This window comes from Hippoglossus stenolepis, chromosome 13 (assembly GCF_022539355.2).
Source record: "Hippoglossus stenolepis isolate QCI-W04-F060 chromosome 13, HSTE1.2, whole genome shotgun sequence".
Lineage (NCBI taxonomy): Eukaryota > Metazoa > Chordata > Actinopteri > Pleuronectiformes > Pleuronectidae > Hippoglossus > Hippoglossus stenolepis.
In genome coordinates this window covers 18,595,774-18,617,259 of record NC_061495.1, presented here as the reverse complement: position 1 = coordinate 18,617,259, position 21,486 = coordinate 18,595,774, and the positions used below count along the sequence as shown (strand labels likewise).

Genomic DNA, 21,486 nt, shown 5'->3' with positions numbered 1-21,486 from the left:
TATGTGGCATATGGATCTGCTGGACGTGTGTGAGTGTGGTGGTTGTGGTTGTGGTGGGAGGTTATGAAAGGATTGGAGTGGCAGCTTCGGCAATCCGTGCATGGCCGCCTCAATCAGCCGGCCTGGGAGAGCGGCTAATTGCTTTGGAGGAAAGGCAACCTGGCCCTCAATCAATTAGCCTGCACCTGCCATTCACAGAGCAGGCGCTGTGTTGTAGCGTTTAGACATGGGCCGCAGTGTGGGGGAGATGGGTGGTGAACCAGGTGTTTGATCCAGCAAACATCTGTACAGTGTGCAGAGAGCATCCCTCACAAGTTAATGGGGACCAATTTATGTTTGTATGCTCCTCTAGAGTAGCTTTGCATGATTGACAGTTTAGAAAAAGTTCTTGTTTATCTCAACCTGTGGGTGTTTTGAAGCCCCTCAGTTGGGCCCCTGACTGAAATATTGGCTGGGGCCTCCTTAAAAACCCACTTTCTCATGATTGGTCGAATGTTTGGAAGCCTGCAAGGGGCGTCTCATCCAACCCCCTCATCCTCTTACTGAGGTGAAGGTTCTCAAAGAAAACTGTAAAACTACGGAACTGCTAACTAAAACTTGGAAATGGCAACTTCTCAAATCCATCCATACATGTTTGAGCCGATCCGAATACTAGAGAGTTCTGAAGCGACAAAACATTACAGCTGAACATAAAAACTAGAAGGTCACAGCGTGCGTACCTCCACTAAGGCCGACGTCCTATCTCGCCATGTTAAAGAAAGTTTATCTGGATCCACTCCAGAATTAAAATGGTTTAGTTTAGTGAGTAATCCTGCTGGCAGTCAAACAAACAAATAAATAAAAGTCAACGAAAACATTCCCTCCTCGGTAAAAACACCATTACCTGCTTATTGAGGGAGTCCATATATATTTTAAAAAAATCTATATTATTCATTTAATAGTTGTACATGTAGGTAATGCATTCAAATAGGGAATGACATGGAAAGTGTTTGCAGTCAAGAATTACAAATGCTAACATTGCTTTTGTTATTCTGCTGTTGCCAAATGGCCTCTTATAAAACTGTTTGTATTTGTATTCAGGAGTGAATTAAACACTTTTCAACACTATTCAAGTAGACTGTGTTAGGAGAAGGAGCTGATGGCCGTATAAAGAAACGTGTGACCAACTCTGCGATCATGAAACTCTGAAAAGAGTCTGATTGCATGAAAACTCCTAATTCATAAACACGGGAAGATGTCACTCCTCTACCGTCTCCTTCCTATGATGAGAATCCAGCTTCAGAGCAGCGAAGGTGACCAGAAAGGCCTGAGGTGGGAGCACTTCATGGTTCACCATACTTTCCACATTGTGTGTCCACTGACAGTTACGTACGTCTGGTGACACACGCACACGCCCACGTTTCTATTCACACTGAGCGTCTGCATCACTCTGTCCTTCCATGCAGGCGCACCTGATTCCACCTTCCGTGTTGCAGCTGGGGCATGTGCAGTCGGCGCGTACAGTCAGCATGGTCACAAATTATGGGCTGCACGTGGACGTCCACACTGGGGTCCGTAGATACCCAGCGGTGGATGGAGACATTTATGTCCCGAGGACCGTAGTGGCCTCAGAAACTATGAATCCACCTTTAAGCCTTGTGTGGTGGATAATTTAGCTGCTCTCTCCCCTTGGTTTTTCTGTGTGGAGAAAACACTTGAGAGCCAAGTGTGGACTGAGCTGACGGACAAGCTGATTAACACTGAAGGACCGAACTATGTGCCATTCATCACTTCTCTCCTCGGTCTGCAGCGAGGCTCAAACATCCAGGGGCACTCGCTGTACCCTGGACCAGGGAGTTTCTTACAGCTCCCTCACCACACAATTCTCTTTCTACCTAAACTCTCTCAGTTCCTCAAAACGCCCAATAACTTCCACTGGCCTCCGTGTGTGTGTGTGTGTGTGTGTGTGTGTGTGTGTGTGTGTGTGTGTGTGTGTGTGTGTGTGTGTGTGTGTGTGTGTGTGTGTGTGTGGGTGTTCGTCTGTGTTGGTGTTCGGTGCTCAGACGAGAAGCCTCATGAAGAATTGTCTCTGGATGGCCCAGCACACAATGAGCCTCAGTAATCCATTCACATAAATACTGCATCCCCCTTTTATAGCAGGAATGTACCCTCAGATGCTGCAATGCACCACTGATACAAAAATGCCACAGCCCCCGAAACAACACCAGAAAGCCCCACTCAGAGGGAGGCACTGACACACAGCGGCTGAGTGAAAGGAACAGACAGATTTCCTGTCAGTTTAAGAATAAACACGGAAACCGTTTGAGGATTCACACGTGACAAGAGTGAAATAAACAACAGAATGTCCTCCCACTGCTTGATACACCTGTGGAGAGAACTGCTCCTAAGTGATGTTTTAGAGGTGCAAGATAATCTGCAGTACGTTTGTTTTTTTGTTTACACTTTATTGCAGCAGAAATATCAGAGTGGTGTATGTGTCCACAGGATCCATATCTTACAAAGGGACTGTCTATAAAGATGGACGAAATGACTGCTCCCCAAAAGCTGGCTGCAGTAGAAGTTATAAACCCTGTCTCCTCCGAGTTAGCGTATGGATTTTGACTAAAAAGTTTAAATACATATGCTAAATAGTTGTGCAATATCTAATTATGTGCTTTTAAATGTGGATTTTCAAAGTTCAAAATTCTTCTTTCATCTTGTTGCCGTAGTAGAGCCAGGGGATTTTCAGAATAAATCAGAATATACTGTTAACCGCCATAAAAATGACTTTTCTCCATGTTTTTAGGAATAAAATATGATATAAATCGGGCTATGAATGATATATGAACAAACCTGTAAAATATAGGAGATGTCGATTTACAGCCCAGTGAATGAGAAAAAGGAGTATTTTGACAAAACGGCCTCTGAAGATATGGATTCAAATAGATGCCAATAGACAATATGTAGGAACATAAACATTTCAAGATGTATTTTGGACGTATTCTTTCCACAAGACAGAAAAATAATATATTATGGATGCAATAGCCCTAAATTTGTTTGCAGTGTCTATCAAGTACTGTCTGTTCACTCTGTTCCTCATTCAGATTACACTGTCCTTAATGGACACAAAGACTTGTTGTTTGTGTGTTGTGTGTGTGTGTGTGTGTGTGTGTGTGTGTGTGTGTGTGGTGTGTGTGTGTGTGTGTGTGTGTGTGTGTGTGTGTGTGAATGCGTGCGTGCGCTCTTACCTCCACAGACCTCTCCACTGATGTCCTCGCACTGACGGTCGTCACACTCACAGTTTTTGCCATGAACACGACTGTCCCCAGGTGGATGACAGGCACACTGTCCACACTGACACTGACCTACAAAACACAGACACATTTTCTCACTTCCGAGCAGAGTTTCATAGCAGAGCAGTGGTTTTAGTAGCTGTCCAGTGGAAAAGTCTCACTGTTTCTTTCAGTGTCTCACGTCATCCTGAGTATCTAAGACGGGAGAGTGATTTGCACGCCTGCAGCAGATGAGTCGGACAAGTGATTTTAAGCACAACACAATCTGCCTGACGACATTCCTGCCAGACACATGGTGAAATCTTATATGTAAATCACTTACTCTGCTAAACACTAATATAGGCTACACACACACACACAGACACACACACACACACACACACACACACACACACACACTTCAAGATACTCCTATCCCTCTTCAATCAGTGAGATGCCAGTGGAGTGGGCCACAGGGAAACTTACTAAATGAGCATGCTGGCTAATGGTTAAACTCATTAGACTCACATCATCTCTGCTGAACTATGATTGGAGGTGTGCAGGATACCTGATCATTTATCCAGACTGCTCTGAGTCATATTATCATTCACTCACAAGGCTTTTCCTACCACAGCTACGCTGATGACACCCAACTAATCCTCTCTCTTCCCCAATCTGAAACACAGGTGGCAGCACGAATCTCTGCCTGTCTGACTGACATCTCTCAGTGGATGTCCGCACACCACCTGAAAATCAACCTCGACAAGACCGAACTACTTTTCCTCCCAGGGAAAGGCTCTCCCACGCATGACCTGCCGATCACCTTTGACAACTCCGAGACAGCCCCCACCCAGACTGCTAGGAACCTGGGTGTGACACTCGACAGTCAACTCTCCCTTACTGCCAACATTACTGCAACAACCCGCTCCTGTAGATTCATGCTGTAGAACACCAGGATGATACGTCCCCTTCTCACTCAGAAGGCGAGGCAGGTTCTGGTCCAGGCTCTGGTCATCTCACGCCTAGACTATTGTAACTCCCTCCTGGCAGGTCTACCTGCTAGTGCCATCCGACCTCTGCAGCTCATCCAGAATGCAGCAGCTCGACTGGTCTTTAACATACTTAAGTTCACTCACACTACTCCGCTCCTCCGCTCCCTTCACTGGTTACCAGTGGCTGCCCGCATCCATTTCAAAACACTAGTAGTGGCGTACTGTGCTGCGAACAGATCGGGTCCAGTCTACATCCAGGACATGGTCAAACGTTACACCCCAGCCCGTCCACTCCGCTCTGCTTCGGCCAATCGGCTTGTTGCTCCCTCACTGCGAGCTAAACACTCAACAAAACCATGACTGTTTGCTGTCCTGGCTCCTAAATGATGGAATGAGCTCCTCAATGACATCAGGACAGCAGAAAGTCCGATTTTGGGTTTTTGGGATCCACACTAGATTGCACACACACGTAGATGTCAGTTCATCTGAGTTTTTTTTAAATTAACATCCATAAATTGTTCCGTGGTAGATATGTGAAAATGTTGTATGTCGTATAATGTTAAAGAAAGCAATACAAATGGGTACATTTCTGGCCGAAGTCAAATTCTTCCACCAGGTTTCGTTAAAGTCTGTTCAGTATTTTTTTTGTTGTAATTCTGACAAACAAACCAACCAACCAACCAAACAATTGGACTGGGGGTAAAAACATATCCTTCCTGGGCGGAGGTAATAATTCACAGCTGGGGGCTGAAATGTGTTCCAGCCCAACCTAAGTCTACTTTCTCGAACACAGCTTAAGAATAACGTATGAGGCATTACCATGAAATGTGCATTTGTCTTGTCTGCCCTTTGTTTTTTATGAAAGAGTACGCACACAGTTAGACATCTTTCAAACATTCCTCTTCACTAATGCTGCAGACGCCCTGAAGGGCTGAGAACAGGTGAGCCGCCACCGTGCCACCATGAAAAATAATTGCACAAAGGGAATTTCCCAGCTCAGTGAAGACAGATGGTTTAAAACACAGCATTGTGAGTGCCAGTCGTTCTCTCTCCCCCTGTTTTTTATTGAGCGGGCTAGTCCGTTTTTGCAAAAATCATTATCCACTCTGAATGTTTTCCCTGTTTGTTTCCCTGCAGGGTGCATTCTGTGTTTAGTGCCACTAAATAACAACTAATACACATCCAGAATGTGTTTGTGCCGGCACGCTTTTATCTTTTGATGACTCACTGAGCGGAATTAGGCTCAATAAATAAAACAGGAACAGGAATTCATGAGGCAGCCACTTGACTGACAGCCTCATCTAATATGTTGTCCATGTCACATCACTGTCACTTCTCATGACTGCACACACACACACACACACACACACACACACACACACACACACACACACACACACACACACACACACACACACACACACACACACACACACACACACTCCCCTGCTCCTCTGCTCTGGGGAGGCAGTTGCCCTAGCAACCAGTGATGTCATAACACCGTGCCTTATTGATTATCTCTGTGGTTGTCAAACGGTCCACATCAGTGTGTACGTGTGTGTGTGTTGTGCTTGTTGATGTCTGTCATCCTGTTTAATGTGCACAACGTCACGTTAGAAGAAACTGGTCTGAGAAGAGTTTGAACAAAACTGAGAACCACTGAAGGGACACACTCCGGTAATGTAGCAAACTACATCCTTCTTCACTCATATTAGTTAAATCATAGTCATTGTAAAAGGGGCTGGATGAAAACATTAGTAAACAGATGACTATTTAAGTGGTTGGGTCAGTTTGCGAAGGGGCAGGGAGGAGAGGGGAAGGCAGCTTCTCTTTTGTAAAAGACGCAGAGTGCAACCACCAAACATAATTACATAGTAGTCGGTTTCTGAGTTGAATTTCTCTCACAGTTGTCTTAACAAATATTTTCAGATGACAGCCATTTTTGAGTTTGTTTGCATGTGCAAATATTACAGAAAGTGAATAGTTATAAATTCTTTTTTGAGTTTGAGCGATTAATGGTTATATGACCTGAGGATTTTTTTTAGAAAAAAATATTATAGATTTTCTAGTGTAAATGCTGTTTGGATTCTTGGAGCATAGAAAACCTCCTATACCCCTTGTGTTTGGCCATGCATTGACTTTTAGTTTCTGTAGAACAGCTTAGAGTCTGTGCTCAAAAGTACATAAGGTTGTGTATTTCATATTTTACAACCAGTTGTCATGCTTTAGGATTAAATGCAAGTTTCCACTCGATTCAAATTCATGTAGTTCCACAGACTTTCAAATTATAATTGCAGATTTTTTTTAAGGGAACAGCCATCATACATTCTGCAGTAGCAATAAACCAGCCAATAATGTGACTTATTTCACAGACACACTCAAACAGTGTTTTGATGTGTCACATTTGTCACATTGTCAGTAAAGTGGAACTTCATGCCCATTTTTGTGACAAAATCATCACCAAAATCGGTGCCTCACTTGATCGGCATAAACACAACCCCAGCTGTGACTCTCCTCTCACCACAGAGCTGTGAAACTAACACAGGCCCCGTTCACCTGGCACCATGCATCATGGGTGACCCCATCACAAGTGGACAGCTCTAACTTTCTGTTTGTAAATGGAAATTGACAGTGTTTAAATGGTACTTTTTCTGGTCTTAACAAGCACTCGACGCAATTTACATTTCAGTTCTAAATATCTCTTATTTTTTACATCAAGATCCATAAATTATTTCCTGAAAAAATGACGACAATGTTTCTCCATCTTGAGGAAAGTGGAAAAGAAAAGAAAACAAGATCTGCAACAAAATAAAATTTGATTTTTTTTCCTGTCCAATGCTCCATCCCTCCACCGAGTTTGGTGCAGGACTTTTTGCGTAATTCTGGGGAAAAATCAACCAGCAAGCTAAATACTCCGAGATCCACCGGTTTGTCCAGATCTGCTCTATAGTATAATGGTTCATGCCCCGCCAGTCCACAAAACGTAATGGAAATTGGTTCAGTAGTTTTGGAGTAATCCTGCTGAAAATCAAACAAACAATAAAGGTAAAGAAAGCATAACCTCCTCCATCTGCTGAGCTGTGTCTCGTGTTTAAACATTTTTTTACCACCCAAACTGCTGGAGGATAAAATCGCTTTTAAAAATAATACCCTGGCCTCATTTTGACCATTTTCCTCAAATATCTGCCTCATTATTGAAGCTGTCGACGTTCTTACTCCCATTTCACTGGGTCTCTGCTGGCTCAAGTCTGACGTTCTTTCATGCTTGTCATGTTCTTTTGAGATTTTATTGTAAAAAATTGGTAGCCCAATAATAAATCCCCAGTCTTTCCATTCGTTGTTGGGTAATGTAAAAGGTATTTGCATTTAAATACTGACAATCACACAGTTAATGTGTATCACAGGCCGCTCTGCTCTGGAAAGGAATTCCAGAATCAGCAGAAAGATGTTGAAAGCAGGTGTTTCCTTGAGGAAATACCAAAGTGTAAAGAATGTGCTATCCACCAGCGTCTTGCCTCCGACCCTCAGGAAGAAAAGCTCTGAAGCTGTTGTTTCAAATTTCAAGGCTTTTCCGCTCAAGCTGCCATCTGCACCAGCCGCATTCATCCATGCCTAAGTGATTTTCTACGTCTGTCTCCTTCGCTTTCTCTCTCTTTCTCTCTTGCCCTCCCGCCCCACTTCCTGTCTCCCCTCACTGTGGCTGCAACAGACCTTCTCTCTTTAGAATATTCTTTCCCCCGACTTCTGTGATCTAAATCAAACACAAAATCAAACGGGCGTCCTCTGCAAACGTGATTCGAGTGAATAAAAACACACGTGCACAAATGCACCATCCTAAACACTCAGGTATGCATGCACTCACTGTCCCTTTCTGTTTAATACTGCATCCTTTGTCTGCTTCAACACAAATATTTAAGTCTAATAATAGAGGAGAAGCAGGTGGAGCTGACAGAAGGAATTTACTACCTACAGACAATGACTTCAACATGATTTAGACATAAATAGTTGGTCTAAAGAAATTCAGATTATCTGGAATAATGTCTTTTATTTATTTAATCCAGGTTAGAATTGATTAATTGAGACATATGCTTGGTAAAATAAAATATTGTGTCGGTGGTGTACATGTACACCTTTAACTGGGCATTGGCTGAAAAGCAAATGCAATTTTTTTTAAAGGAAGAATTTATGAATCCCATTAATTGTTCTATCGCACAGGGTAATTTAAAGTTTCATTTGGTTGCAGCAATTGGAGATAATTTAAAGGTACTGCTGGAGGAATTAAAGCTAATTAACTCTCTCGGCACAAGTTAATCTTTGCGGTTTCATTATGTGGGGGGGGGGGGTTGCCGAGCTTGATTCTCTCAGCCCTGTTGCTGCAGAATTGGTTTGAGGCCACAAAGAATGTTGCGGTAAAGAGAAAATATGCAATGAATAGTTGATGCATTCAAAGGACGCCAATTTGGTTCTGTTCTGAGGCCGCTCTTATACTGCTCCATCGTTGGCCAGAGGTGATGTTGACTTGTTAATGTAATTGTCTCTGTGGTAGGAGCCCTCTGGTTTCAGGTGCCCAATCTAATCTGCGGCTTTCTCAGCAATGGGGTGTGGGGAATATTAATGGCCAATGTAAAAGCTGACAGTAGGCTACAGTCCACACCTCCTCTCTTCTGGTTTGGAACAAAGCAGCGGTTGAAAGGTTGTGGGCTCCCCAGTGATTTCCTCCACAGTCAAATGAAACAGGAAATCAATGCTTCACATTAACCCCTGATAAAAAAAAAAAGTGTGGAGCCCTGAAACCAAGCAGGTTGTGTCCTTGGAATGTAAGTTGAATCACAGTGAGACCTACAAAGAACACCGGAGACTTTATTGCAGCTCTTCTCGTCGTCCTTCCTCCCTGAAGTAACAAGGCTCCGCCAGGTCTTCCCCAGAAAACGACAACAACGTTAACGGAAGAAAAATGAATGGAGTGGAAGTATGCTACACTGAACAATGGCTAACCTGGGCGGCTGATTGATTACCTCTGCTGCATCACAGTGAAATACAGTCACAAGAGATTCATTGGAATACTCTGAGGTGTGCACTGCAACAAGGGGTAATTTATTAACAAATGTCCAAAGCATGTTTTTGGAACAATGCAGGTTGTCACTCAGTTTGAGGACAATGCAACAACTGACCATTGTGCATTGTTACCTCTGAATGAATATTTGGCATGAATCTGGAAAAGCTGTACTGTCTTGTTGGTTTTCCTTTTTTTGTTAACAGGCAAGTCTATACATTTGGGACTAGAGTCATTTCAAGAGAGCTGCACAAGAGGTGATTGACATTGTCATGTTCAGATTTCATGAATACCTCCTACATTTGATTGGAAAAGCAAACCACTTGCAAGGCTTTCATCACTTCTGATTCTCATGGTGAAAAAAGTTGGACCGTTTGCGACCATCTAATTTCTCCTACACAATAAAAAATCAGTTTGTAGGTCAGTCATATGTCCTGCAGTCACTACCCCTTTGGGATTCATTCAAGTTTTTTCTAAGGCCATGCTTTGGACCTCGATATTCTATCCACATAATGGATGAACATCTGTATCAACAAAGTCTTTGGTAACAGATGCTAAATACATACAGGGGACATTTCTTCTCCAGGGGGATTTGAACTGTGTGGAGCTTCAATGTTCTCCCTGTGTTTTTGTGGGTTTTTTCTCTTGGTGCTCCGGCTTCCTCCCACAGTCTCACATGCAGATCGGGGGTTTGGTTAATTGGAGACTCTGAGTTGACCGAATGGTTGTTTGCTATGTTGTTCCTGTGACACACTGGCGACCTGTTCAGTGTGGACCCGGCCTCTTGCCTAATGTGAGCTGGGATTGGCTCTAACCTTCCCACGACCCTCAAAGGGATACGCGTTCCAGATAATGGTCGGATGGAGGATGACTGGATGGTAATGAAGCTCTTAGTTGACACACATGTAGCAGCTGGACAAAATATTTTGGCCCCATTCCATTATGAAAGAGCTTTAACCAACTGTCCAAACTCATTCGTGGATCAGACTTCAACCTTCATCTGCCCTTGTCATCAGCAAATTTCTGCTAAAATTTAAAAATAGTTTTGGTAATTTAAATGAAGGGGATTTATCTCTGTGCGGTTTTTCGCTTGAGCTTCGCCCGCTGCTTTAAAGTGTGAGCGAGGAGAAAATCTCATGTGTCTGTGCGCCGATCATTTTTGCAATTTCTGTGTCAGAAACAGAGGACAGTCAGCTCCTGGTAATCAAACCTGATCACACCACACTCACAAAGTCCTCAGGAGGAAGATTTCTAAGGCGTTTACCTCTTTACAATTCTCTCCAAACTTTGCTTATTTAGTCATAAATATTCAATTGTATGGATTGAAATAGATTTAAAAACCAAGTTTTCAACGTATTGAAATGTATTCACTCACCCATTCAATGTATTAACTGCAGTATGCAAAGTCCACCATGCACACACTGGATGCAAATACAACATAGCTAGCAATGTAGACTAAAACCTGACACTATACTCCTACTTTCACCCTTCAGTCATCGATCAACAGGCTCAAAGGTGCATGACTGGGACAAGAACAACCAGGACCTTTGTTTTATTAGCACAGGTTTCGGTGTATATCAGTATTAAGCCGAAGGTTCGGAGGCTCCAAGAAAACAAGCTTCCTCTGTTCAGAGGGGCCACTAATGAAGCATTCAGCGCGCTGTAATAAATCTAGACACATCGACCCACAGCTCAAGAATGCTGTTCCTTGTTTTTGGCAAACAGTCCCTCCTTCATCTCCCACACAGAAACATGCACATTTACACTGTATATACGTGATCAAAAGTGCACTTCACGGAACACAAAACCTATAGAAAACAACACAAATAACACACACACACATTAATGCATATATATGATATGTAGGACGCAAATGCACCAAGTGGTTGCTGTTCACCTCTTGGCTTAGTTAAAGATACGATCACATTGTGCAACCTTGGGTCCTCACAGAGGCATTAGGAGGTGGCCTGGAAATGGCCTATATTGCACCAAGAGGTGAGAGCAAGAGCACAGGTCTGCTGCAGTAACCATGGCAACTGGATCAAGTGGGAAGACCAGGTACCTCGTCCGAAGCAGGGCAGATTGGACGTTCCCCGACACTTCCTCAGACTGCTCTCCAGAGACAGGGAGCAGGACAGAGGATGCTCGCACTTCCTGCCCGACCATCCCTCCTTGCAGTCGCACCTGCCACAATTACACTGGCCTTGACCTGCCGAGGACAAGGAGAGGAGGTGGAGGACGAGAGGGGAAACGAATCAGTGGCTTTGCACAGGAAAATAAAAAAAAAGAATTCAAATAAACAGACTGAGAAGAGGAAAGTGACAAGGGTGCAGCAAGCAGGGTGGAGAGAGAAAAACGGGCAAATGCAAGCTGGTGGGAGAGAGGGAGGGATCGGGAGAGAGGAGCGAGGGAGGAAGAGCAACTAACAAGGGGTAGGTACGTGGCCGAAGTGAGAGGATGAGGGGGAATTGGGTGTCCTGCCTGAACAGACTCCAGCTTCTGTAAGCTGCTGGATTACCAGCATCGATTTTACCAGGATTGGACAGAAAAAAGAGACAGAAAGAGAGAGAGAGAGAGAAAGAGTTAGAGAGGGTCAGTAAGAGAGAGAGAGAGAGAGAGAGAGCAACAGAAAAAGAGAGAGACTGATGGAGAAAACCTGAAAAATTAGATTTTAATACATCAACATGTGCAAACTGTGTCTACATCTCACAAACTATGAACAATTTATACAAGATTTGCACCAAATACCTTTTGGCCGTGTATATGCAAGGATGCTAGGATAAATCCACTGGGGTAGAAATGATCTGTTTAATGTATGGTGTGCACAGTGGTAGCATCCATCATATTTAGCTTATTAATTCTTTAGAGAAGCAGTGAAAAGGTCATTTCACAACCCAAAAACAGTTTGCTAGGTGAAAGGAAATGCACTAACTATACACTTGCATACGCTTGCACATTGTAAAGCGCTACCCAGCCTTCCTTTAAAGAAATTGTTTGACATTTTGCGGAAATACGCTTCTTCACAGTCTTCCTGAGGGATGGATGAGAATATCAAGGCTCTGCTCTCACGTCTGGACAGAAGATAAAGGAGAAGCTGGAGCCAGGTAAGTACAACAACTGGAAACTAGCTGGAGGAGCAGCTAGCCCTGCTCTGTCCAAAAAGTGGACAAATCCGCCTACTCTTTCTTAGCAACCCCTGCACACGTCCTTCTTCATGTAGTTATCCAACCAGCCAATCATGTGTCAGCAGGGCAATGCATTCAGTCTTTACAACTGTGGAGAGAAATAATCTTAGAATGCACACCAAGAGAAGCCCTGAGGCCGATGGGCGACAGCAGCAGAAGGTGATGTCACGTCTTAGACTGTAATTGGGGGCAAGTGCGTGTTTTTTTTATTTTTCATCGGAGTTGACTGGTGACACATGAAGTTTTCATTTCCCGGCTCTCTCCCCATTCACTCAGATAGGAGCATGGTCTTGAGCTGCAGATTGGCAGGACTCACCCATGAGGACTTTGGATAGGCCCCACCCAGTGTCTGTGAGTATATTCAGCATATTCATACAATCAAATTATGAACGTTGCACTTTTATACCTGTTGGCAGACTTTACCGCCCTTGGACACAACCTGTATCCAGTCGTATTCGACCTGTAGCTCTTCTGGCCCCAGCTTTTCATTTAACTCATAGATATGAGTGGTATCGATCTTTTTTTTTAATCCAATAACAGAACGCTGACCTGAGCAGAAGTCATCCGTGTATCGGTCATAAGTTGCATGACAGTTCCTCTCGTCGCACTGGCAGGTGTCTCCATGAATATCTCCCCAGTCGCCAGAGGGATCTACGTCATGACAGGTACACTCGCCACACACACAGGTTCCTAACACAAGCACACAAGCACACACGGTGAATTGTGGTAATTATACACTGTAGCAGCACAATGTGGATTTAACTCAGAGAAGAACATACAAACAGATGAGAAGCAAAGTCCAACTCATTGTCTCCGACATCTTTCATGGATGTAGGTTGAGAAGGGACAATATATTTTCCTCTTTCAGCAGGATTAATACTGTTTCTCCTTCTGACTCATTTTTTTCCTTCCTTTATCTGTGTATCCGTCTCTATTTTTCTCATTTGTTTAACATCTCAGCCAGGGCATCAGCTGAGCTGCAGCCAGCGGAAATCCCATTTTCTCTTATCAGCAGCGACAGAGCACGGGGAACCCCAGGGGGGCCAGGCCAGCTGGCAAGTCTGAGGGCTGTGGCTGGCGCGTGTCTGGCCCCTGGCACTGGGCTTGGTCTCCCTCGCTACCTCATAACCCTGGAGCTCTGGATTTTTAGATGCCGTGCACCTTCATGTCTGTCACAAATGTCACAGCTGAGCTTCAGCGTAGACCACCTGGGCTATAGTTACTGTTCAAAATGTTCCATACATTTTCAGTAAGTACATTCATATTTTTAACCACAGTCCCGAAAGGGGGAAATGTTTTTTCCTCTTTGTGCATCATACAACCGTATTATCTCGGAGTGGAATTGTTGTGATCAAGAATAAATAGATGCACGTATTTCGCCCCCAGCAGATGTTATCATCTTGACAGCATGCCAGTTAGTGTATTATTAGCTGAACGGGGGAGGCTAGGTGAACCCACCAGACGGAGGGGCTTGACAATTTGCCGGAATGAAACAGAGTTATCTATCGGGTACTGTCAGCCAAATCACTCACCCATTCATTTCAGACAGCGAGCGGGAGATAAAGGTTGCGTTTTGAGCGAAGCAAAGGAGAGAGAAAGGGACGACATTTTTACCGTCTAATAACAAACCCTTCACATCTCCGCATCTATACGTGGTGATGAAATCAAATCAGCCCTCTATTGTGAAATCATCCTCCCTGATCCATTGCCTGTAATCGCCGGATATTATCTTCACAGTGCTTTAAAGGAGGATTAATTCAGAGCAAAATGATTCGCGTTTAAGGCGGGGATGGGAACTGGGAATTGTTTTTCATTATAATCAGAACCAAATTGTGCTTTTTGCAGGAATTGTTTGGCATCTGAATGGGTGTGTGAATATGTTGGCACATTTTACCAAACTGGGAGCAAAGGCGAAAATATAGTTTGATATAATAATGTAGAACTGTGATCTGACAATGGACTTAAACATGCGTTGACAGCAGCTGTTCTTTACAGTTTACAGCACAGGTGCGCCACGTTTTCCATATTCAACAGTTACCTCGAGAGACATAATTAATGTCATTATCATTAGAGCCACATGGGCGGCCTTATTGTGATTATTAACATATTTTGTTTATTACATTTAATTCAAATTTTTACATTATTATTTCAGGTAGAAGGATGTAAATGTAAATATTTCCTGAGCAAATCTTCATATTTTATGTTTTCATCAATTTCAAATCATGGTAGTCAGTGGTTTAACTAGTGATTTCACCAGAAATATTAAGGATTTAAATGTTTTAAATCCTGTTTTACGTTGTATATGCTTGGTCTTATCAATGAAACTGTTTGGTTAGCTAAACACAGAGAGTAGAGAAACTTAATTAATGTTATGTAACCTGAATGTGCACCTTTTTCCACCGACCAACACTGAATCAAAAGGGATCTATAAAGGAATCAATAAGGAATTAGAGTGATAACAAGTGGGCTCCTTCTGATCGGGATACCCTGTCAAGCCAGGGGAAGAAGAAAAAAGGGTGTTCAGCCAAAACCAGTAACAATATGTAGTTTTGAAATATGTTCCTTTATTTGACTGTCCCTTTGTTCTTTCCTCAGGGTAACGCTTTGTCTGCCCTTTTCTAAGCTGAAGAGCAACACAATGGGCTCTTACACCGTGAACACAGACGATGGTGGTTCATGCCGCATCAGCTGTGCACTTAACTATAAACTGCAGCTCTGCGATGAAGCTCCGTCCACGTAACCCGCCATTTAGCCTCGCCACTTAGCCGGCCCTCTGCCAGTCCACTGTAATTAATTTTGGAGAGCTTTGCTGAAATCCCGCAGGATCACTTGAGCAATAGGATAGTGAAGCTATTTCCCCCGACTGCCTGTCCACCAACCTTTCAGTGGAATTTGCATAGGCCTAAAGGATTTTTTTTTTTTAAACAGTCTATTCTGTTCTGTCGTCGTTTCGTCTGTATCGCTCTTTTTTTCCTCTTCATCCCCGTCTTCATGTTCAGTTTCAAAGCGACGTGCCAACATGTGGCCGTCACACACTGAACTGGGATTATCCTGTCAAACTTATTAAACAACTTCAATCAGCAGGCTCTACATCTAAAATAATATTTCACACCCAGGAGGAAACCACACATCCCACTCCTTTTCAATCTGACATTTAAATTAGTAAAGAGTTTTCCTGATGGCAGATAAGCCCTTTGATTAACAGTCTCTTTTGTGATTGCCTCTGCTGTGCAATTATGCAGGTTATTTAACATCTTCAAACAAATACCTTATTCCAAGTGTGTCTCTGAAAGTTTATTTGCTAGTGCTGCACCAATGGTTGAGGTTTTATATTACTAAGTATTTGAAGTATCTAAAAACAAAACCACCCGAAGACAACAGGATGAAAAGATCTTAAAAAATACACGTATAACTAAAACAAAGACAAACATTATCACCAAAGACTTTTCTGCAACATGATGTTGTAAACTTCTACAGATAAAGAACGATGGGTTATCAATTGAATTCCTCTTCTTTATAAGTGTTTCTTCCGACTTGGCGTCTTCCCTTCCCTTGCTTATCATAGATAACAGATAATGAATGATTGTTTCCTGTTTCCAGACAATTCCATTGATATTAATATTGGCTGCATATATTATATCTTGTGTATACTTTATCTTGTGTTTCATTGATATATAATGACAGATCCACATTGAAATTGGCTGGAATCATTTAAACATATCCACAGCAATTTCACATTTCAAAATACTCCCGTGACTGTATACTGGTTTGAAGCAGGTAAACAGACCTCTGTTGCTGCAGATTTTGCCATCTGGAGATGTGCATCGCCGTTTGCTTTCCCATGGGCTGATATCACACTGGAATTCACATTTGTCTCCATGCCAACCAGCGGCACAGTAACAGTTTCCACAGTAACACTGGCCATGGCCTGGAAGCAGATCAGAATGCACAGGCAACAATTGATCAGTTCCACTGTCGGTGGTATGGATCAACATTAGATTATAAAAAACTACAACAAAGGCTGACGAATATTTGTTTGCTGACCCAATGATTTCAAATGTTTTACAAATAACAATCTATTGTCTTGCTTGAGAAAATTGAAAAATCAAGATAAATAAATTTCTCTGAAAGGCCTGATAAGAAAACCCAATTAGGTTTTCAAAATTAAATTATGGAAGGGGAATAAGTTAACTGCTCTCAGGCAAAGATTTAGCATCATCACCAGTTTAATTGTAGAGGAAGTCTGCCTTTCATTCAGAATTAAAGGTTTTATGGCCGTGTAACCTATAAATTTCCCTTCCGCTTCTGGGTGTCCTGCAACCAGAAGGTTGGCGGCTCGAATCCCAGCCTATGCCGAAGTGTCCTTGGGCAAGATGCTGAACCCCCCCCAAAAATTGGCCCCTAATGGATGCTAATTGTAAGTCGCTTTGGATAAAAGCGTCAGCTAAATGACATGTAATGTAATGTAATGTCATTCAAACATAGAACTAATCCAATCGCAATGACAGCAGCTAACACATGTATTGGGGAAGAGTGAGAGTAGGACACAGCTGAGGCATACCTCCACACACCTCTCCGGTGTCCTCATCCAGACACTCGCTGTCGTCACACTCACAGAAACGTCCGGTCACCAGGCCCCTGTTCTCCTCATTCTTGCACATGCAGCTTCCACAGTGACAGGTTCCTGTGGAGGAAGCCAGCTTTAAACTTTTAAGGTTAGGCTTGTGTGTTTGTGGAGGATTTGTGCAGCTGTGCACTGGAGGCACCGTCTGTGCATCATGTGCCAACCGATCTGGACCGGTGTCAGACCACTGGCACACTGTGTGCGATTTTGGTGAGCGCATGTCTTTGTTTGCGTAGTAGGATGCACCATAGGGACAGACGGGTCGACAACTACACGCTGTGAATACATTCGCTTTTCTACACACTCAGAACAGGCCACATACTGCACAGTACATGCTCTCAGAGACACACACAAGCTCACACGCGGACACACAAATGCACGTTCATCCCTCATTTAGCCGGAGGTATCTCGGGCCAGTCGTGAGGTTAAGCCCAGGTGGGTGAGGGGCTGTCAGTGTGGAGAATAACCTCAGACATCACCTCACACTGTGAGTCTCCATTGTGCCAAAGCTTAATCATGTTTCCACAGAGATAAACACATAAGCTGTGTGCATCTAATATCCCCAAGCTTGTGAGATTTAAGACCAAATTGAATTATTTATACTCGCACTATCACTGTCAATCTTTCCAGTGATGATCCTTCATGCATGAATTTATTAATCTATTAAGTTATTCATATTGATAGGGAGCGAGGAAATCACAAGTATTTGCCTTGACTAAAAGAAACGAGTGTTAAAGGGGTTTATATGTAGTAAATCAAGTCTTAGTTCATAATAACAATATATATTTCTGGGTCAGGAATAAGCTACAAATAAGTACAGGTCAAACTCAAACTGCATAAATTATGCTTTTTTTGTGAACGAGTAAGACATTATTAAACAAACTTAAAAAAAAACTTAATTAAACATTCAGCAAACCTAAAAGTGTCTTTATTAGTTGCTTATTGCTACTCAATAACACATTTAGACCATTATTTTAAGCTATTGAATATAATTTATGAACATTTTATGATTAATGCATTGTTGGAGAATTATATGAAATCATTATTTTAACTGTTGTGTGTCTATTGTGTGTTTCAGGGATTCGTTAATGGTTCTGTGTATTTTCACACAATTCTTCTCATGCATGTGTGGGTAAGCATGTGTGGTCGCGTTCTACCTCTGTTGGAGCAAACCACCCCCTGTGGGTTCTTGCAGAGCTCTTTGCTCTTCTTGCCGGGGAGGTTACACTCTTCCTGGAACTGGCAGGCGTCTCCGAACCAGCCGTCATCGCACTCGCACGTCCCACAGTCACAGTAGCCGCGGTCTAAAGGGAAACACGCCACACGACATGCTGTTTATCAGTGCTGAACAAAGCATGCCCGTTGCCAGTTTTCTTCAAATCGCTCTGTGTAGCACAAGGACACATGTAATTGTTTTCTTAAATGATTACGATGACATTGAACTACCAGGCGAGGACAGGAATGAGAACTGTAGGATTCATTTGCCCCCTAGACTCCAAATTATTGCAACAGATCCATCATAATACCAGGTGACTTTAATGGATGTGAGATATGATGCGTTTCCATGCAAGCAAACACGCAGGCATGTTTCCGCCATATTTCTGAAGTGTTATTTGAAATACAAACCTTCTTGCAACAGGATGATATACTAGCGCCCTCATCAATCACCCGGCGAGAGCGACACCTCGTTGCGGTGTCCCGGGGACCCACGCAGGCGGTGTGCCGTCACTATTTCGCATCGTTCTGATGGCCACAGTGAGCAATATGAAAAACAGGAGGAATCGTGTGATGCAAATGGGGGCTGTTGACAAGTTATTATAAATGTTGCCCCTATTGCATTTAGCGGAAAGGGGCCTTGCATGTCACACTCAATCATTGTCCTGACTCGTTCGTCATGTAAATGCGGTGTCCTTTTCAAGGGCTATCCATCAGTCATTAACAACGGGCAAGTCCCCTGTCTCTTCTCATTATCCAAACGTCTCAGAGGAAAGAAAAAAAACGGAGGGTGCTCTTCAAGGAAAGTTGCACCAACAGAGACAATAAAATTCCCTTTTGGATTTTTAAAAAGCTTTAAATTGTTGTATTATCGTATTGTATTGTATAACTGTTTTCTTATGGCAACTGTTAAAACTGAAAAGCTTTGAGTAGACTGCACTTTCTGCTGACTGTCTAGGTAACGCAATCACATTATAAATCCTACTGTAACAATACAACCTTCACTTAAAAACACATAAAAAGAGATTTCAACGAATCAAACAAAGATCAACAATTGATTTGTTATTACAGCGCCGCCATATATAAGTTGGGACTAACCTTGTCAAGGTAAACTTCATTCTCTTTCTTGCTCTCTGCACTGGAGGAGTTAGCTGATCTACGGTTATTGTACTCTGGGTGCTGAGACTGTTAAACTGCATATTAGAGTCCAAAAACAGTGAAAGGCATCAAAATACAGCTGTTCTCCAGTCACAAGGGATTCTTGAATGACTGCCACATTAAAGGAAATCCGGCACTCGGTAGAGCGCCTCCACCAAGGCCAAACAGTCCCCTTAAATTCAATCAAGCTGCACCAAACTTCACACACAAGGTTAAAAGTAAAGGAAAGTGAGAAAAAAAAAGTAGCAGGGATCCACACCAGAATGTGAAAACCTCTTTTCTTGAACCATTCCGCATCCTTCCACCAAGTTTCATGGAAATCCATCCAGCAGTATTTGCATAATTCTTGTAACAAACACCAACTAAAGAAACAAACAAACGAACAGAAGGGAAAACATAAAATCGACTGTAGATCACAACCACAGTTTGCTACTCTTCTATTGCTGTGTGGTTATTATTCGACCTAGCCCACGCTAATGAAGTTAATATGACTATACGATTAAAGCAGTTATAGTTTATCATTTAGGTTTTGCAGATGAGAACTACCTCACAATAGCCGCAAAATTGAATTAGATTAAAAGTATCTCCAACTTAATTCAGTGGACTATTACAAAGTCTCTGCCACCCACTCGCCCCCATTAATCTCCGCTTGACAGTCACTCGGACATATTAAACTCTCTTTGTCTGGCGGGCGAAGGTTTGTGTGTGTGGGAAGGTGGCTGTCTCGCAGCGCTTCGTCTTTCCTGGTGCTTCCAGAGCAGCAATTCTCTTTGGTTTGGGGGGGTGTCAGACACTCGCTCCCCGGCCAGTCAGGTGCAGGGATACGTTCAGTGGGGGGGTCAGGGGGAGAGGACGCGTCCGTACCAGCGTCGGCGGCAGTAATAACAGGTGATGTAGCGCTAACCACGATGAACTGCTGACAGGGAGAGGACGGTGACTCATTCAGAGAGCTAATTTTGTGCTGAATTTAACTTGATCCTGCTTGTTGATTTACAAAGAAATAAAACGGACAGAGGGAAAAGCAAGGAAACAGGTTTGTATGGTCTATAGTAAATCGGCAATTCTTAATAACTACTGCTTCAATGCATATGCCAAAAGTGATTTACTCTCATTTACATTTGAGTCAATCTTGGGGCTATTTTGAGATTGCAGTGCAGCTTCTATTTTCAATTGCAAATCTCAAAACTCCCTGAGAGTGTTTCTAAGCTCATTTACTGCATGATGTTTCCACTCCAAATGACATTTCCCCACTTACTTTGTTTGGGTCATATTCTCTGCAACATGATACTCATTTCGGAGAGTAATTATTCCTACTTGCTTTTCTTTCCCTGAGGGTTGTGGACCGTGAAACGACAGCACGTCAGCCCGTGTTCTGTGGAAAAGATCTAGGAGACACCTGTCTCTGGTAATATCTCATTCTGTGTGCTTTCCACAGGACAAGGAACTCCTGCTTTCCTCCCCTTCTAATTTCTATAGTTCCCCCAATAGGCATTTGGTTGTGTTCTTCTGCGATTTCATAATGTTGTAACATCAGAAGATTATTTTAAACCTACTCAGGCCAGGATCACAAGTTAACGCTTTACATTTTTGGTTTACTAAAGTATGTTCTTATACATACATGTAAGGGGAAAAGATGTGACGTACAACATGACGTGTTCCCCAAAAGTGAAGCCAAATCATCTGAGCTGCCCCCTGGTGGCTGGCTGCAGTACATAGCTCATAGACCCTGTCTCCTCCATGTTTGTGTATCTAAAAAGTGAGTACAGCCCACATTAGTAGATCACTACTGTGCAGACTCTGGTTAATGGGAGTATTAGGGCCATATTCAAGAGAAAACAATTCAGAGATTTCGAGAATAAAGTTGTAATATAACAAGAATTTAGTCTTGTTTTTTGGGGGAAAAGTCATAATTGAGAAGAAAGTCATAATATTACAAGAATCTCGTTTATTCAACGAGATAAATTCATCTACTATGACGAAAAGTAAGAAAAACATATTAATAGGAAAT

General features: G+C 42.8%; 1 protein-coding gene across 1 annotated transcript in view; it reads right to left on the bottom strand.

Moving 5' to 3' along the window:
* itgbl1 (integrin, beta-like 1) overlaps positions 1-21,486 on the bottom strand; it is a 40,674-nt gene that overhangs the window by 8,403 nt on the left and 10,785 nt on the right. The window contains exons 3-8 of the mRNA XM_035174292.2: positions 18,263-18,409; positions 17,043-17,165; positions 16,269-16,409; positions 13,031-13,171; positions 11,359-11,505; positions 3,228-3,344 (exon numbers count right to left, since the gene is read on the bottom strand). Coding sequence (XP_035030183.1) covers positions 3,228-3,344; positions 11,359-11,505; positions 13,031-13,171; positions 16,269-16,409; positions 17,043-17,165; positions 18,263-18,409 — 816 coding nt within the window. The remainder of the gene's footprint in view (positions 1-3,227; positions 3,345-11,358; positions 11,506-13,030; positions 13,172-16,268; positions 16,410-17,042; positions 17,166-18,262; positions 18,410-21,486) is intronic.